The 18,888-nt window shown below is 45.3% G+C and overlaps 1 protein-coding gene across 1 annotated transcript; it reads left to right on the top strand.

Moving 5' to 3' along the window:
• The first annotated feature begins 1,183 nt into the window (after nucleotides 1-1,183).
• Nucleotides 1,184-15,357, top strand: LOC116493102 (high mobility group protein HMGI-C-like). Its single transcript, XM_032194244.1, has 6 exons — nucleotides 1,184-1,232; nucleotides 8,644-8,853; nucleotides 9,042-9,128; nucleotides 9,596-9,643; nucleotides 12,752-12,842; nucleotides 15,272-15,357. Exons 2-6 carry the CDS (start codon nucleotides 8,764-8,766, stop codon nucleotides 15,355-15,357), a joined length of 402 nt encoding a protein of 133 aa, XP_032050135.1. The 5' UTR covers nucleotides 1,184-1,232; nucleotides 8,644-8,763.
• Nucleotides 15,358-18,888: the final 3,531 nt, after the last annotated feature.

Here is an 18,888-nt window from a genome sequence, read left to right on the forward strand (position 1 = left end):
AGGTGACTTTGCTGAGGTCATGTAGGAAGCATGGGGCAGCCCCAAGAACTGGACACGTTTCCATGGCCTCTGTGTCTGTTGTTAACCAGGACATGAGCATTCCCATGTCAGTAAGGTTGAGAGTGATATTTTCCAGACTACAGTTAAGTGATATAGGTGCCTTATGTTTTCAGAAGTTACTTAGGAACTCAAGTCATTTTATTTTATTTTTAATATATGGGCGGCTCTGAGAAGAAAAAAAACAAACAAACAAAAAAAAACCACTTCAGTTTATTTAATTTTACTGTCAGTATATCAGTATAAGCAATTTACTCTTTGACACAAAGAATCTCAGACTTTTGTCTCTAAGATGCTCTAATGGGTTTTATACAGGTAGAGACTGAGATATTTTAATTCTTTGTTTTTGCTAATAACAATATGCTGAAAACCCCCATATGTGCGTCTGAAAAATATTGAGTCAGTCATATGAAAAGTCTGTGTTCTCCTCTGCGAAATAGTTTTGGGGACTTCTGCCAGCTCTAATGGTTGTTCGTGTAATTAGTATAGAATACCGAACTCAGAGCCATGCAGCATCTCCTTTCTAAATGTGCTTAATCTCAGCTGAAGTCAGCTTCCATTTTTATTTGTGGCTTATAGTAAATGCCCCAAATGCTCCATACTTTGCACTCACATTAATAACCACTTTGTCATCACAAGCCTTCCTGAGGCTACCTGTTTCTGTGGGTTTTGTTCGTGCAATTGTTTTCACAAAACAGAGCCAAGCATGATTCTTGCTAGCCTCTGTAAGTAGGGAAAGCTGTGAAATGATCTGTCCCCTTTATTCAGATCATTCGGAAACCGGTTTTATTTTTAGTAAGCGGGGCAGTGGTACAGCCTGCCTGTTGTAAGTGGTCTGGTTTGGGACTTTTTTTTTTGTTCTTGCCAGTTCAGTGTGAGATTCCAGGCAGGCTGAAGTGCGCTGGGTTTCACTTGCTGTCAGTGCTCAGGACTGCCATCAGAAGGAGAGCGCTGGCAGTGCTCACGCTGCTTTCCATATCACTAACTGGGAGCGCAATAAATAGCGTTCGGCTCGGTGTACGGCTCCTGAAATGAATGTGTGCAGAGGCTTCGGTTAGCTGCTTCTCTCCTGTGCAGAAGGGGTGTCACTGCTGGATACCTCTGTCTTTCTCTCCTGTCTTCATTGCTAGGTCTGCTGGGGCCAGGTCAAGTGGCGCTGCCCAACTTCTCACCAGGTAATCGCGTTCCTTTCCTACCGCATCAGCAAGCCTGTGTTTCAAACGTGTATGCAGAGCTCCTCTGCAAGACACTGGGGTTTGTTCAGCCACGGGGATTAATAATCTTGCTAATTGAGACCTTGTTTGAAAGTAGGTTAAGGCACGGCACTTGCTTGCCTCGTGTATCCCTGTTTTGGGTTGCCGAAACGCCTCTCCTTGCCAGGAAACGCAGAGGGCTATTTCCTGGTTTTGTGCATGTGGACAGTGTTTTTTGGCTGTCAGTAGCCAAACTGAACATGATAGTAATTCTGCAGAGTAGTGAGGCTTGATGCTATCTCAAATAAGACATGACTGTGATTTGATTTTTATTTCAGGAACCACGCTTTTCTCCTTACCTTCCTACTTCCCTGTAAATACTGCTGTTTTTCTCCACTGTTTTGACCCTGCATGTCTTGGGAGCTTTTTTTATTATTATTATTTTTTGGTGCTAGGGTCTGGACAGAAACTTTAAGAGACAGGAGAATGCTTTAGTGAACATTTGGGGCTTTGGACAAATTCTCTAAGGCAGCATCTTTACGTGTTCCTCGTGTGTAGTGTTAGGGGATCTACAATCAGCACGGAGGCATTAAGTGTCACTGTAGCTTGATAGCTTTGGGAGAAGTGCTGGAGGTGCATTTAAGGCTTTAGGCCTGGCCTCAAGACTTGGGGTCTTGATTTTGGTACATGTTTCCTTCGATGGAGACAGCAAGCTGGGTCCTGTATCCCCTACCTGCCTGGTTTGGGACTGTGTGAGAGCAGCGTGCAGCACCTCTGCAGAGCCCCAGCTCATGCTCAGGTGCTGCTCTGTGCCGGGGTCCCAGGGCAGGGAACTGCAGCTTGGGGTCAAATCAGTCCCACGAGCCTTCAGCTTCCTGGGGAAAGAGGGTGGAGGTCTGTTTTGGTGCTCAGCAGGATGTGGCTAATCCTGGGCTGTATTTCTTCAGTTGTGACAGCCTCTCCCTTGTGCTCCTGAACGGCACATCAGCGAGTCGATAGTGCCGTGCCCTGCTCTCTCCTGCTGGAGGTTCTTGGTGTTGTTCTACAAATGGGAAGGTCCTCAGTCCTTCCACCTCAGGCTGAGGGCAAGCGCTAATACTTCACATTTTCTGTCTGTAAGATTATGGAATCATGCTGGAAGTACGGGAAGACTCGCTCAGGATCAGAGGCAGGACCAGGCTCCAGGCCACTTGTTCTTGTCTGCTCTTGGTATCCAGCTGTGCTTTCTGTGTCCTCTCTGGGCTGGTTTAACTGCCTCCTTGCTCTGCCTGCCATGCCCGTGGCTTCTTGCCACGGCTTTGAGACTGACGGCCCTGAGGCAGGGCTGATGCCAGGCCTTCCACTATGAAGCTGTGCAGCATCCCTCAGGGCAAGGCTGAGGGATGTGAGCGGACGGGCCCACAGTGCAGCTAGGGTGTCACATGTGGCCTGACTCACTCCACAGGCCCCACTTTTCAGAGGAAGGAATGAGACTTTTTAGGCTAGCTACGACAGAGCTTGGTGGTATTTCTGTGATTTGTTGTGGTATGGATTAGGGCAGTCAAGGTGCCTCTCAGGGTAGTATCTGGCTCAAGTATCTGGACAGAGAAGGCAGGCACTGCAGAAAGCATAGGTTCTTTATGAATACCCTCTTGCAACGTGCTGACACTGTGCTGAGGATGGATACTTCGGATCTGAGAAATGGGGAACAGAGACTGTCCATGTCTGCATCATTGCCTGAATCTTGGTTATCAACAACCCTCTTCTCATGTGGCTATGTGTGCCTGTAATATGAAAAAAATCTTCTGATACTGTCTCATAGTACATAGGTCTTAAGCCCATAAGCTCTTATTCCAGCTGGAAGCACCTGCCTTGCTTGCTGGCTGTCCCAGAAGAACAGGCACCGGGGGGCCTCTTCCTGCGTTACTCAGGTTTTTCCCTTCATCCTCATTGCCAGCATATCTAGCAGGCAGGGAACTACGCACCATTTTGTGGGTGCGGAACTGAAACACATGAAGGCACTTTCATTAGGGCTGCAAAGAGAAATCTGTAATGAAGTCGGAAATGTAACTTTAGACAGAAATACAGAAGTTCCCGTTCATGCCTTGAGCTGGTCTCTAGCACTGATGTGAAGCATGGAAGCCTGTATGGTTCCTGTATTTGTTGTCCTCTGTAAGTTTAAATACTTTCTGTCTTCTGAGCTGGATATTTTAGCAGTCAAGATATGCTGGAGGAGGTGGTGGAATGGCTTGCTGGTCGAATCAGTCTGGAAATTCATGCTAATAACATTACACAGGAGCTGATTTTTTTTTCCCCTTCCACTGAACTGTCCTGCCCATGCTTCTCAGATAGGTGAGTGGTTAAGTTAGTCAGCTGTCCTCAGTGGAAATGTTTTTGAGTAAGAATCTTTTCATATTCAGAAGTGTTGAGCTCAGGTTGGAAAAGATGAAAATGACAACCAAAATTATCAGGAGAAACAATCACATGCAGAGAAACTGGAAGATTTTACTTGTTCAGCCTCTCAAGATGGAGGAGATCTGGTTCATCTGTGAAAATACATCTGGTTGAGTGGGCTTAAAAATGGAGGAGAGAGAAATACTGCTGCTGAAGGACTGTTGATGCGAGAATAAATGACACAAATTGGCCATTAAAATGGAAAATAGCGGGCTTTAAAGCATAAGACCAAAGAAGGCTTAGACCAGACACCCAAAACAGTTAGGGAAATAACCTACAGAGGTTATTTGTGTTTTAGATGTGATTTATGTGACTATGACAGTTACCTGCTGTTGCCACAAGCTTGATTTAGTAGCCCAGAAGTTCCTCATTTCCACAGAAAAATCTGCCAGATAAGACTTGCTTGCCAGTGCGTTATTGCCACTGCCCTTTCCCCAGGGAGATGCTGCAGCACTTGGCTGTCCTGCCTGCCTGGTAGAAAAGTCCATGGAGAAACATGACAAGCTGTGGTATTTCTTGATCTGCTGCGAGATCTGAAAAGACGTGAGCATTTGATTTCTCGGAAGGTGAAAGTAATTTCTCATAATGCGAGCACAGATCGTTACTGCTACGGTTATTGGAATGAAAGGTTTCTCTCCGCCCTGCCTTCTTAGTCCCCTTCTTTAGATGTCTTTGCTAACAGCCTGTTATCCTCCTCTGCTTGATGCGGGGCTCAGGCCAAATTCTTCCCTCCCTCCTGCACCAGAGGGACCAAAGAGTGGCCACGCTGCTGTCAGTGAAGTAACACTGGCTTCGCTTTGTCACATGTGACAGCAGAACAATAGCGCTGTGCCACTAAGTGGGAGCCGTGCTTTGTGGATGGTTTTTCCTATTATTTTAGAGACAGCAGCAGTGTTAAGTCTACAATGAAGGGTCTCATAATCACACTCTCATTATGCTTTGAAAAAGGCTTTAAGCTTTGTATTTTGTATGTGGGCACTGCAGCTAGACGCTCATTCGCTGGCAGCATTTGCCGTGAATCATGCTCACAGCTTGAGGCATCGCACTAAAACCCCCAAGCATCCCCGTGTCATATGGCATTTCTCCCAAGGACATAGCCAACAGTTTATCATCCCCAAGGAATCAAGGGGAAGGGGATCTGCCATTTAATTTTCCTGTCGAAGTCAGCAGGCCAGCTCCCTCTGTAGTAATTAGAAAGGGAAAAGACCCTCAGGTACATTACTCAGTACTCTGTTAGTCTACAACTGCATTGCCATCAGGAGGAGTTTTTCTCTCCTGAGAACGTGTGTATGGTAGAAAAACTGGATTCCTACAACTTAACACGTAAGTTGGGTGCAAAGCATTAGGCAATCAGTATCACTGGTCCTCTGCCAGGTGCCGGGGAATGCTTCTGGGCCATGAGGTGCTTCGTTTCAGGAGAGGGCTCCACAGCTTATGGGTCTGAATACTGCCAACATCATGTTTTCACATATCTGCATCATTTTCAAAGCTGCATACACAGCTGACATGAAGAAAACCTAAGGCACACGGACACTTGGATGGCTTTTTTTTTTAGATTATTTTTTTTAGAGTTTCTTTTTTTGGATTTATACATCATCCCTTATGGATGGTGTATAGGATGGATTTCAGCCTTGCTGGCTGCACTCTAGTAGTGAGCACAGTAACCCTAGAAACATGCTTGGTGTTTGGTCAGTGGGAGTCAATATTGATGTGTTTACACATCTATCTATCTATCTATATATATATGTAAAGCTATCACTGAAAAGTTTGAAGTAGAACCGCAGTGTGTGCTTTTCCTTTGTACGTTCCTCTACATTGAGTCACGTAAAGCATACAAAAGCTAAAAGGACTGATACTAGGATCGTTTTGCTTGTGTTTTTCTCCTTCTGCACCAGGCTCCAAGAAGTGTGTACCTGGTGGGTGACAGAAGGGAGACCTATGCAAAGACACTGGTATTTCCCAGCAGCCTCTATATGTTTGTGTCCAGTCTGTGGAAGGCTTGCCAGTATAGGAAAGGCATTGCAGAGTTCATCAGTCTAGCATGGTTTAGAAAATGATCATCATGCAAGAACTGACTTTCTTTGCACCTGGGGAACAAATAATTCTGCACACAGTGGTTGCTCCCACTTGATTATTGTCACGTAAAACTTTGATTTAATGCAGGCTTCAGTTAGAGCAAACTCTTGAGAGAGGCTGTGTCACTAAGAGCAATGGCTTTGGTGTCTGTCATGACCGCATATGTTTTGTTAAAACATAGCACAAAGGCTGGCAGGTTTTTTGCTGCCTCTGCCAGTGATGTTTCCAGATTCTGCAGTGTGAAGCGACCAAGCAGACAGTACAGAAAAATAAATAACCAAAACACTTAAGTGTCCTATCAGCACAGCGCCGTTAAATCATCCAGATGCAACTCCGTGTGTTATCTTTGACGATACCTGCCATACCCCATCATTCATCCTGCCCCTCGTGCTTTGGCAATACCTGGATAAATGGGGGCCAAAATGCACATCTGATATTTCCCAAGGACGTGTTTGTTTCCTGCGTAACTTTTCCACACGTTAGCATTACAACCTGAATTCAAAGAGGCACTGAGCCTGCTTTCAAATGACTGTGATCCAGAGGTAGAAGCCGTGTCAGAGCAGCCTAATCCCCTCTCAGTGCACTGGTGAGGACGGCACTTCCACGCTTGTCTGTTCTTATGGCAGTGTCTGCTCCCTGTCTGCAGACAGCAGGGGAAGACGGGCTCAGGAGGCATCAAACCACCCACACAGCACCCTGGGCTCTACCTCAGCCATGGCCACCTCTGAGCTGCCCTTGGGAGGAGGTGCCGAGGGTCCTCAGCTCCTTGGGCAGTCTGGGGTCACTGTACTGCTGGGACTCCCTCCCAGGTGTCAGCACCAGCACGAGGCCATTTGAGGCCTAGGTGTGACTGGCACAAGCTGGCAAAGCAGAAAACAGTAGGACCAGAGGGCAGAATGTTTGTTGTACCTTTGTAACATGAGCATCTGATCAAACTACAGAGCTCCAGCAGCGGTTTCTAAAAGCACAGCTCCTCTCTGAAAGAGACTGCAGAAGTGTTTCATGTTCGTCTGAGAGACTTGATGGCAACTGTGCATGGCTTGCAAGTACAAAGAAATGTTTTTTTTCCTAACTGTCTACCCTCCAGATGCAGCCTGAACTCAGAACTGAGCTACGGTCTTTCCATCACTCTCTGATAAGAGGTTTTGATAGAAAAGCTGAGTGCAGCAGCCTCTACAAGCTGGGTCCCAGCAGCATACCCAAAAGGACTTCCAGGGGTTCACTAGCTTGTGTGTCAACTGGAACTGAAGGCAGCTCCTGCCCTCCACCATTAATTTGGAAATAGCCACTCTTCTACATGGGGTTGCTGTGCCCATACTTACCTTGATGCCCTTACCACCTCAGGCGGAGCCTGCTGGAGGGACTTGGGCACCCAGCAGCACTCAAGGCCGATGGGACAAAGCCCCATGCATCGTTACAGAGCTATTTAAGGATGTTGTTAAAGTGAGGAAGGAGAAATGAACCAGGTAGAAGAAACAGCTGCAAAAATGGTTCTCAGGTGGGAGTAAAAGAGCTTCTACAGGCAAGTCAGATTAGACTTGCAACCTCTAGATGAGAGGAGAAGACATGTGCTTCACACAGAAGGTAGAAATGCATTGTTCATGTTCATATCCCTGCTTTCCTAAGCAGACAATGATGTTGCTTTCCCAATCACACTGTTCTCAGATATTTGTTTTGTGGTAAGAATTACAGACAAAAGAGAATTCAGGCAGCTCTGCCAAGCCCTGTCTAGCCAGGCTCAGTTCCCTCAGTGCCTCACACCTTCTTGAGCCCTTCCTCCTTCTGTGCAAGAAGAAAGGGAAGCCTAAGGTCTGGTGGAGGTTGTACATGCATTTTCCAAGCAGATCAGCAAAATGGGAGCTGTACACAAATCACTGGCTGGGGTTTACTTCAAATGCAAGGAAGACAAATGACTCCACATCCTGTAAAGTGCCAGCTGAGCTTTTGGTCAAGATCTCTTCCCTCCTGTTCCTGCTCTGGGATGTGAGGCTGTAAAGCCTTACAGTCAGACTGCCACCTTCTCTGGCAGCAACACCAGAGGAACTTGCAACCTCAAGCAGAAGCAAGGAAAGCCATTGGTTTCCTATGTACCCTCAACAGCTCATGATCTTGGTTATTTCTTAGAGCAAACAAGTCAGATCAGGGCTTGTTCCAACCACAGCAGGCACTAAGTAGGGCATGGGGACTGGTGATCCTGCTCATACGGAACTTGTGTTAGACAAACCAGTGCTCAGGACCAAGCAAAATCCATGTCTGGGTGACTTCTTCCACCCTATAGGAAATAGTGAGTCTTGTGCAGGACCAGAGGCTGTATGCTGAGATAGGGTCAGGCTGTCACTCCTGTGGTCCAGACGGTGCCTGTTCAATTGGTGATGGGGAACAAACTCTAGAGGGACAGCTCTAGGGCTGAGTTCATCTATACATACTCTCACGTATTCTGGTATAGGGCTCTCTTTGCTGTGGATTTGGTTCTTAGGATTAGCTTTGGTATCTGATAATATAGGAGCTCTAACTGAAGCTTTACCCTTGACTGTGGTGTTTATAACTCGCTATCACCATTTTGTCTCCCACCCCCTTCCTCCTCAGACAAGGGAAGCCTCTAAAGAGGGGAGTTCAGGGAGCTGAAGACATCATCTTGTCAGCTTGGATAAAGCTGGCTAATGAGAGAAAGGTGGATGCAGTTATCAACATGCTTACGCACCTGGAGCAATCAGCTCCTTCAGCTAAGAACCTCAGAAAGCTGAGGAATGGGCTGTGAAAAAGAATGGTCCATTAAGGTTTATAAAACATAATTATGCTTCTGGATGTCTGCTGGGTCCCAGGCTCTCCCAGCTGATAAAAACAATAGCAAGCTGTCATACCTGATTCTTTCTCATCATTCTAGACTTGCAGGTGGAAGAGAATCTGTAACAAGATTGGGAAAGAAAGAGGAGACAAATTTTCTTTTCCATCCCATGGGAAAATAACGTGTTGAATTATCATCTGGAAACTGGGAAGAACCAACATGAGCAACGAGAGGCCAGTGAACCCTAGTTCATCTCCACTGACTGAGGGCCTGAAGAGAAAGAGAGGAAGACCAAAGAAGCAGCCACGGGTAAGTGTGCATCATCCAAAGAGTCTGCCTGAGGTTGCTGTGATACTAGCAGGCAGTAAAGAGCAAGGGAAGGGAAGGCATGCTGTGGTAGTGCTGCCCATCTTCTAGTTTGTTTCAGCATCTGGAAAAGCAGAGACAACCTAGTAAGTTATTCTGGGGATCATCCTGCTAAATTTTCTCTTTTTCAGGAGGAAGCTGGGGGACAATTGCTGGTGAAGAAACCACGAGGAAGGCCAAAAGGAAGCAAGAAAGTGAGCACTGTAATTGGACAAATGGTGAGAGTAAATGGCTTATATGCTTTTATGAGGGGGAAGAGAGAAGCTGGCTGTCCCTTCTACAAGCATTACTAGAGGGACAAGCAGGGAGGGCTCTCTTAGATTAAGGATAGGCAATGAAATTTGCCCCTCATTCAGTTCAGTTTTATTTGCCACTGTTGTTTAGTTGTCACAGTTATCATGGTCTTAGTCCTAATTCACTTTCTGGCCTTCCTGTGCTGTCGTTGCCTGTTCAGCAGCTTCCTTCTGGAGTTTCTCCTTTGCCATTGCAACATAATCACAACCAGCACAGTCTGGCAGGTGTTTCCTCCTCAACTGTCTTCCATCCCCAGCTTTAGTCACCTTCTGCTGTTTGGCTCACAAAACCTTTATGCAGAGGTCACTTTGGGCAGGTTCAGTGTATTTAGTCACAGTGTGCAGCAGATAGGAGAATTGAAAATACTTTTTTTGTATTGCTTTCAATATAGGTAGAACCTCCCGCTGGAAAAAGGCCAAGAGGGAGGCCCCGCAAGTGGGTGAGTACAGCATTCAGTCCTTTTCTTATTCTCCATCCACAGAGCCCAGGCTGGAAGGGAGGCTTCTCTTGCATTTGTTCTCAGGCTCTCTGTTGGCAATGACATTCAGCCTAGCTGGCCCAGGAATCCAACACATTAGGGAAGCTCTGACTGCCCTCCCAGTACCTCATTCCCAAGATTCAGTTCTTGAAACATCCTGGGAGCCCAGGAGAGCTGCTATACTTAAGACATATTAGTCTTCTACAGTCCTTCCCAGGCTGGGAGGTCAGACCAGAGTTCCCATCCATTCTCAAGCAGAGAGATTGTCTTCCCAAGAATCCCGACAAACTGGAGTGATTGCTTAGCATGTCAGTTTGCCTCAAAAGAAGAAACTTAGAGTTTAGCCAAAAATAAATAAATAAATAAAAAATTGATGAATGACAAAACTTTGAATCCTGCCAGCAGGAGGCTCTTACATGCAGCAAACAAAGGATTAGTAAGAATCGGTAGTTAGAAGATGAAGATAGAATATTTCAGACTTGAAAGAAAAGGAAAAAGTTTTAAATCAATAAGGATATTCACTCCTGCAAGTAATTAATGGCATGTTATATATCATTAGGGATGATTAAAAACAAGCAAACAACCAAAACAAACTAACAAACAAAAACACAAAACAGACAAACCACAAACTGTTATTTAGTGTGTATTTGTTGACACAAAGAATTCTAGACCAATCCTAAGCTGTGCACTTGCTGCAGGAATACAAAGGTTTGCCATACAGCTGCAGTGCTGCAGGAACACTTGGGATGGAAAGAGCTGGATCAGCAGAAACAGAGGGATAGTGCAGTCTGTGAGGGCTACAGAGGAGGCTTGGAAGGAAATCTTCACTAGGGAGGGAGTACCAGCATGTGAGAGAGATGAAAAGACTTTTCTGACATGATAATGACCTTGACAGACAAATGTTTCTTGGATGGAAATGGAGGGAAACTTGCAAACCCTCTGCAGAACTGAATCTCAGAAGAGGGACTGGGGAGAGCAGAGCAACTTCAGGCAGTGTACTCACCATGTAAAAGCAAGGTCAGGGACTGGCATCCAGGTGGTTGCATGCAGACTAGCAGACAAAGACTGGTGTTAGTTGTCCCTGGGGACCAGTGGAAGTCAGGGTTTGGTAAGTAGCTTGGAAACAGTCTGGATATTGCTGACTTTGAGACTAGTATGAGGGATATTCATCTGCAGATGTGGTTTGACCTGGTCAGGTGCTTGATGGGAGGCAGAAATTCGGAGAGGAGGAAGACCTCAGGTGATACAGAATTGAGCCTTGGTGGAAAGTGCCTGGTCACCAGGAGAAGGCATGTGAATACACAGGGCTCTGAATTTCCAAGGGGATGCAAGATAGAGTAATTTAAATAAATTATTTCTTAAACTGGTGGAGCCTACAGCTATCACCTTGTCTTGGACAAAGGTACAAACTGATGTGTCCTGTATGTGTAGCTGTGAACTCCAGTGGGTGAATGCAAATGCAGAGGCCAAAGGACTCCAACTCTCATGGAGTTTCTGGTATTGATTTATGCATTCCTCGTACAATCTGAAACAGGCAAGTTTAACCTTCAGGAGTGCTCAGTGCCTTTCAGCTGTCAGCCTGGTAAGGGAAAGCAGGCAAAGAAGTTCTGGGGGAGGAATAAATTCAGTCACAGCTTCTGCTGTTACCGTGATGCAGTCTGAACTGTGGTAGGGAAGCCTTGGCTGCGAAGCGCTGTTATTGTAGGGTTTACAGTGGAGGAGGCAGCAGGAGCAGCCAGGCAGCGTGATGCACGTGCTGCCCAGCATCTTTCAGGGCACAAAGACCCGCGTGTGTGTTGTCAGAAGCTAATACCTGAAATAAAGCTAGCTGGAGTAGGTTTCCTCACCAAGCTTCCCTTCTTTTGTTGAAAGAAGATTCATTAAAAATAAATAAATCTTTTTTTTTTCCATGGAAATTCTTATTTTTCAATAATAATAGCCTAAGTGAAACATTTCCTTATAAGTTCAGTTGGCAGTTTATTCTTCCTTGAGACCTTATTGATGCACAGAAGCAAGCCAACAGATTGGAGCATCCTGATGGTTCTCAGGATATACAAATAGTTGTGTCAGGTGTCCAGGATTCCTTGGTTCTGTGTGTGCCTATGCTCCTTTCCTTTTTTAGAACCACAGAGTAGTTCAGGTTGGAAGGGACCACCAGAGGTCCTTTAGTGCAAACCACTGCTCAAAGCAGGTCTAATTAGATCAGCGTGCTCAGGGATTTGTCCAGCCTGTAAACATCTATAGCATTCTAGAAATCATTTACAGCTATCTGTCATCTCTGACAGGGTACAAATGAGGTCAGGAAAGACTCTTCCGGCCATTCTCTGACGTTACAGATTGCAGTAGCTGCCATTCTAGGGATAGGATAGAGGGTTTGTGGTTAAATTAATTAAGTTGTGTGCCAGAGCTGTAACTTAGGTGTTTCGTGTTATAAACAAAAGAGATATGTAGCAATTTGTAAGAAAAAACTTTCTGCTTTGTTACTGCCAGTTTACCGAAGCTAAAACTTTTTGCACACTGACTTTTTTTGTTATAGAGATTCAAAATATTTCATCCTCACTTTGGTTAATGAAGCATTGTGATGCTTCAGTTCAAAATTTGTTCAACATCTGAAGAGTTTCTGGGGGGCAAAGACAAAACAGAAGAAACGGAGCAGATCCTGGGATTTGAATTTTCAATGGACAAAATGTTTTGCTTTTCAGGACAGGAAACTGTGTGCTCAAGGATGAAAAAAATCTCTGTAGCTGCATAAAGGGGAGGTTTTTCAAGATGTGGGACTCATGTCTCATAAAAGACTGAAAATGTGGGGGCTTATTATGTACTCTGACAGCCATTCAGAGACTCTTGTGAATACACATAGGCACTACATGCACTGGCACATGCTCTTGAATGCAGTTGGACACAAGAAGTGGTGGCAAGTCAGCATAGTTTCAGCACTGCACGGTCTTATGTAAATAACATAGATGCCAAGCCAAAAGCTTTTAATCAACTTTGTGCATTTGCAATTTTGTCTCCTGATACTGATTCCATGTGGGGGATTTTGTTTGTTTCTGGTGTTTCTCTTCATAGCCCCAGCTAGCGATCCGAGAAGGAACGTCTGAGGAAGGAAGTCCTCAGGGAAGCAGTGACTTGAATTTGAACTCAGCGCCTGCCACACAAGGTTTGAAATTAGATAATTGTAATTACACTGGGCTAAACTGTGGAACCATGCTCCTAGCAAACCATGCATGTACCCCCAAGGCTGTAGCACTGGCTGCAATCTTTCTGGTAAACCCTACAAATAGAGGAGTGTTTGGAAGGCTTCCAGAAACACAAGGAGGAGTAGCACATTGCTTCCATCTAATTTGGTGGTGGCTACTCGAGCAGAAGCAGAGGCAGAAAAGAGGGGTGGGAGAAGAGTCTATATATTTATCTTTATAAGATGTCTTTTATCGGAGGTGATAGTTGCTGTTACAGTCTGAGTGAAACTCATACAGTATGAGTGAAACCGCCTGGCTGTGTTACGATAGTGTATATTCACTTTCTGCATGTAGGTCTTACTTAAAACTGTGAAGAGCCCCTAACATTTGGGATATGCTAGTGCTGATTCCAGCCTGCCTCCGGGATAGCCTTGCCCTCTCCTCCCTGGCCGCACCCGACGGCAGCGCTCCTTGTTAGTGGCTCGCGCCCTAGCAGTGAATGACGACACTGGCAGGTTTCTATATAGGGCTGCAAAGCTATCTAAGCTTCTCTGAGATGAGATAACAAATAGCAGTTATCACTCACGAGAGCATGCAGATGTACCACCCACAGCTCCGGTAGCACTGCAGATGCAGGAAAGTGCAAGTTCTGTGTCACGTAGGACTGTTCCTGAGGTAGATGCCAGCCAAACTCGTGTGCAGTCGAGCCCGACCTTCAGTGAGTGTTGTAGGAAGCAATTCATTACAAAGATTCCCTTGAGCGGGAGGTGGAAGGGGGCCAGCAGCCCCGGAGAGGCAGATGTTGCCTTGTTTTGCTATGTGGTCAGCACAGCTGCTCCCTCGTCCCGCTGCCGTTAGCGCTGTGGAGCATGGTGTGCGAAGCGACCTAACTGACACCGGGCAGCCGAACCCAACCTCGGGTTCTTAGAAAGTCCCTGGAAATGCCACATGATAAAACGCCGGAGCAGTTAACCTCAGCTGCTCGATTCAGTTTCCTCTCGGGCCCCTGCTCCCGTATCACTTCCTGCCACCACGCTGCGCGCTCAGCTCAGCAGAGCCGCAGGCCCGCGAGTGACGAGCTCACCTCCAGCCCCCCGCTGCCTCCGGCAGTGCTCACGAGCGTCGCCCAAACCACAGCCCACGTGGGCACTTTCTTCTTCCTTTTGCTCTGAGTGGGACCCGGGGCGGTGACATGAGGAATGTTTCCCTCGTGTCGCAATGAGGTAGAGCCAGACGTGACGGGAGCAGCGGATGCTGCGGCCGGCGGGAGACAGCTGTGAGGCACACGATAGTGTGGCATCAACCGCCCTGCTCCTGCACCAGGCAGTGCCAGGACAGAGAGGGCAGTTTTACCTGGTGTGCTGCTGTAAAGGAGAAAAGCAGCTAAAAATCAGTAGGGATTGCAAGCACGGTATGAAACCTGGCAGTCCTCTGGAAAACTTCATAGCCGTTGTTACTCACTCACGTGCTTGAGACTGGGTGGTGAGCTTGTCTTAGAAACTGCTGGGTGAAAAGGAGAAACGAATTATTCTGGAAACTAGAGGTCCTGTGGCTTGTTTGGAAGTGAGATGCAGCTGTGGCAGCTTTCAGATGGGAAGTTTGTGGATGAACCCATTCTATGGGTCTGGGTTTAACTTATATATTACGGCTTTTGTGCTACTCATGTAGGAGGCTACAGCTCTGAGATTTGTTAGCAGGAGTCTGCAGTCACATAATGATCTTCTGCTATGGGCACAGCCAGAGCTTTTGATTATTGTGGGGTTGGTTAGTTTGCTTTTTCCTTTCACGTGAGGATTTTTGAGATTCTGTGCTAGTGGGAGGGCATAGGGGGGATGCATGTGCTTGGTCATGCTGCAGGTTGTATTCTCTACAGTTCTGAGTGGGAAAGGCGTCTGCACTGGACTTCATGTCTGCAGTATTAAGAGAACTGCTGAAACGGACAGTGACTGATTCCTTGCTTTTCTGTCAGCCCTGTCTGGGGAGAATAAAGAACCAGCAAGAACTGAAGGAGAAATGTGCCAGACTTGCAAGCCTGCCATGGTGCAGAGAAGAGAGGAGAGCTTCTTGAAAGCTACCTGTATATTTTTCCCATGGCCTTTGTAGCTGGGGATCCAGCTCTTCTTTTCCCCTGTATATTTGCATTAGCAGAAGCCAGAAAAGTTCACACAAACTATAGCTTCTGGGCCCTCAATGGCCCCATTCTGAGGCATGCTGTCAGGGGAAGCTGTTCATGTTGGCTTTAGTCTGAAAGCCAGTACAAGAACAAGAATCTTGCTGTGAAGATCTTCGGGTGTCTGGGAAGGACCTATGCCTTCTTTTAACCTTGCACTGACTCTGTAACTGGGCATTTGGGCAGCAAGGCTCCTCGACGCAGAGCTCTAACTCTGTCTCCCATGATTTCTCCCTTTAGGCATCACTGGAAAAGACGGTTCCAGGCCCAGCAAAACTACTGGTCTTAGGAAGTCTCTGAGTAACATCCCTGCCACAGCTCAGTAGTATACCACCTGCTCATGTCTTGCTGAAGCCAGAGGACTGGAAAGCAAATAGCATTCTTATTGTCATATTTTGAATTCTTCTTTTGTGATAATCTTGCCCAATCTTTCTCTCCTGCTGTCTGCTGGCTTACCCCAGCCATCCAAGCAGGGACTTAAGGGACAAAAAGAAAAATGCTTTCTCAGGGAGTTGCCTTTCACAGTTTGTAGTAGATTTTTTGGTAAGGATATTATCTTTTGTATCTTCAGTAACACGGTGCCTCGTGCTGCCACAGATAGCAATAGTTCAACAGAAAGACAGTGTTGACTCAGTAATACAGATACGGGAAAGGAAATCTATTTATATAGCTAAATTCTGAATTTATGCCATACCAACTCTGGTAGATGATGGAGTGGTCCCAAGAGTTAAATTTTGCTCATTTGCTCACAGGGACTCTATCTGAAAGATACTTTGAGTCCTTCCCTCCCTGTATCGGAAAGAAAAAGCCTTCATGGCATTTCCAGCTTACATAATGTGGTCAGGAATTTGGGTGCTTTAGAGGAAAGCTCACACCATGGCATCTTGAGGACTGACTCTGAAATTTTTATCCTAGCGCTATCAGCTCAGGCCATCTTCCATTAACTAGCTTTTGGCCTGCTGGCACTCCCCATGAATTTGATAGCAACTCTGAGTGAACAATCTTTACAAGCTTAGTCACAACCACTGGATTTCATCACTTCCAAGGAGTGCCTCTAAAGAACCAAAGTAACCACAGGTTGCTTCCTTCAGAGCTGCAGGATTCAACTTAAATCACTGTCGTACCTTCATCCATAATGTGCGTTTGTGGGGTCCTCTAGTGTTGCAGCTATGCAAATAAAAGCTTGCTGATACAGTTTAGTTTTGGGAGACAGCAGTGTCCTGTAGCTCTGGGACAGGGACTGAGAGCAGCACATTGTATGTCAACTCTACTTTCAGCATCGGAGCTGATCTTCCTGAATTCTGAGGAATGAGGGTATTTCCATTACCCACTTGCAAACAATGAAATCCTGTGGTTATTTTCCATCTGGTGGATGCTCTGCCTGCCTATTAAAGGGACAAAGTGGGTATTTCAATTATCTTTGACTAGATGTAAAATTGGCTAGCTTTACAGTGTTAAATATTTAACCAGAACATAATTGGCTTTAAATTTATGGCAGTGCATAGCAGAAACCCGTGAAATGTCAGTATATATTGAGCTCATTTATTATCCTTTCATCAGAGGTCTGTTTCCTTAGCAGGCATGTATTTAACACAAGAAAACGTCTGCAGGATTAAGAGGAAGGACTGACTGGAGAAAGAAAATAGAAGAACTGTTTTTTCCTCCTCTAGATCATTTTGTCCAGTCTGCCATTTAGTAGCGACCAGGGTTCTTATTATGTTAATTCTGTGTTGTCAGGTTTGCCCTAACAGTAGTTTCTTGTACATGGACTTTGGTGGTCTCAGCAGAAAAACTGCATCATGGTAACCCTTCTTGCCTCCTCTACCATGTATCGGAGAAATCAAGGATTTAATGGATTGGATCACAGGGTCTGACTTTATGCTGTAGAATGAGGCATGCTGGATAAATCCAGGTGGGACACCATGCATTCAAGTGTATAACTATCAATAGTTACATGAGAAGATCCAACTGGTGTTCCTCCAAGTTCAGGTTAGGGCAAGACGCAAAATTTCCTCTTTATCATTTTTTTAGACACAAAATTTCATCTGCAGTTCACGTCTGCATTCAAAGGGCACCCCAGTGACACACTAGGATATTTCACCAACTTCAATACCTGATTTGTGAGTGGATTGGCAAATTCAACATTTTCCTTCAAGACTGTACTGTAGATTTAATTGAGTCCTATTACCTGAGAGTAATAGCTGTTACCATGTGAAACTGGAATTTCAGCTTCTTCTAAATGGATTAGGCATGGCATCTGTAAGAGTCTTGAGCTTTTCTTATGACACTAGTGAGTCCTTTCTCAGCTGGTAACATGCAGTAGGGATGGAAACTGCCTCAGTTAAATAGTAACACTGCTGACCTAAATCAAATGGATTTCTTCTGGGATATGCACTCAAAGTACTCCTCTTAGGGGGGAAAAAAAAAAATCTAGTCTTTGCTACCTCTTAATATTCTATTGGGAAACCACAGCAGAAAACAGATTTCTGTAAAAAATGTAACTGCTTGGGAACAACCAGAATTCCACGCTATTATGAGCCACTCTGCATGTAGTTGAAATCCCAGTCCACCAGTCCATAACTTCAGCTTCCACTTTTATGCAGAGACTTGGAATGAAAGTCAATGTCTATTAAAAGCAGACAAAATTCCAGTTGTCTTCAGAGAGCTAGGCTGGCTCTCATGCTAGTTTTTCTTATTTGAGAGAGAAACAATTCTTATTCCTCATACCTTTTCTGTGTAGCCAAATCCTACCTCTAAACAAATGCGTTTCAAATGTTTCTAAGCTTAGGCAGTGGGTCTGAGTCAAAAAACAGGTCACTGCAGTGGGATCAGAACAGTGGAGATGACACGGTGTGTTTCCTAGCAAAGTTTGGAAGATTCTCATAAATGGTTCTCATTTTGGTGTAGGCATAAACAGTTTTGACAATTTGAACTTAGCCTCAGTGTTTGTTTTTAATAAAGGTATAAAATGTAGCACCTCAGGCTTTGGCTTTGCCTCCTCTATGTGCAACAACCTGAGATCACACACATCTCTAGGCTCTCTAGGCAAACATTTTTCTCTTTCTTTACTGGAGTTAAAAAAAAAAAAAAAAAAAAAAAAAGTTTTGGACATTCTAAAACACAATTTGGTCACTCAGGAGCACCTGCAGACCTATGTGAAAACAAGGAGTAACAAGCCAGGAAAAAAAAAAACAACAACAAGTGTTGGTACCTAATAGTAGCCTTGGAATTGGCTTGACTACAATACAGGCTAATTCTGCTTCATGTCTATATCTAGAAGTCTCCACAGTGAAGTCTGTATGTGCCACAGCTTTTTGTACAATTAATTCTGTTCCTCTGTATAGCCTCTTCAGTTCATCTGACAGCTTTCCTAACCAGTCCCAAGTTATGGGTTTGTGGGCCAAAAGGTGAGTTAGAAAGCAAATTTGTTTTCTGAAACAAAATATCACCATGGTGCTGCCCACAGTGTTCCCCCAATGTGGGTGAAGCTGTCTTGGACAGAACTGCAGGTAAGCCAAGAAATCCAGAGTTTGTCTCAGAATTCAGCTGGTTTAAGGAAAATATGGCCAACAGACAAGTTGAAATTTGTCCTTCTGCACTCTGGCTGCCTGGGATGTGCTAGGCTGGAAGCGCCTGCCTTCTCTGCTAAGCCTTCCCATACGGCTCTGAGTTTCCACACAGAGGAATACTAAACCTTTAACTCTGCAGAGCTTGTCGTTTGAAGTTTTTGATGCTTGCTTCAGACTTTGAAAGATTAGGGGAATTCACTGTGTACAAAGTTACCAACAGGTACCAAGGGTATACTCCAGTTTTCCCTGGAAAATGTAAATAGTAGGGAAAAAAGAAAATCACACAAC

This window comes from Aythya fuligula, chromosome 10 (genome assembly GCF_009819795.1).
Source record: "Aythya fuligula isolate bAytFul2 chromosome 10, bAytFul2.pri, whole genome shotgun sequence".
NCBI lineage: Eukaryota > Metazoa > Chordata > Aves > Anseriformes > Anatidae > Aythya > Aythya fuligula.

Coding starts and splice junctions, on each gene's coding strand:
- LOC116493102 (XM_032194244.1), top strand. CDS start 8,764: ATGAGCAACGAGAGGCCAGTGAACCCTAGTTCATCTCCACTGACTGAG. Junction 8,854..9,041: donor GACCAAAGAAGCAGCCACGG/GTAAGTGTGCAT, acceptor TCTCTTTTTCAG/GAGGAAGCTGGGGGACAATT. Junction 12,843..15,271: donor CTCAGCGCCTGCCACACAAG/GTTTGAAATTAG, acceptor TTCTCCCTTTAG/GCATCACTGGAAAAGACGGT.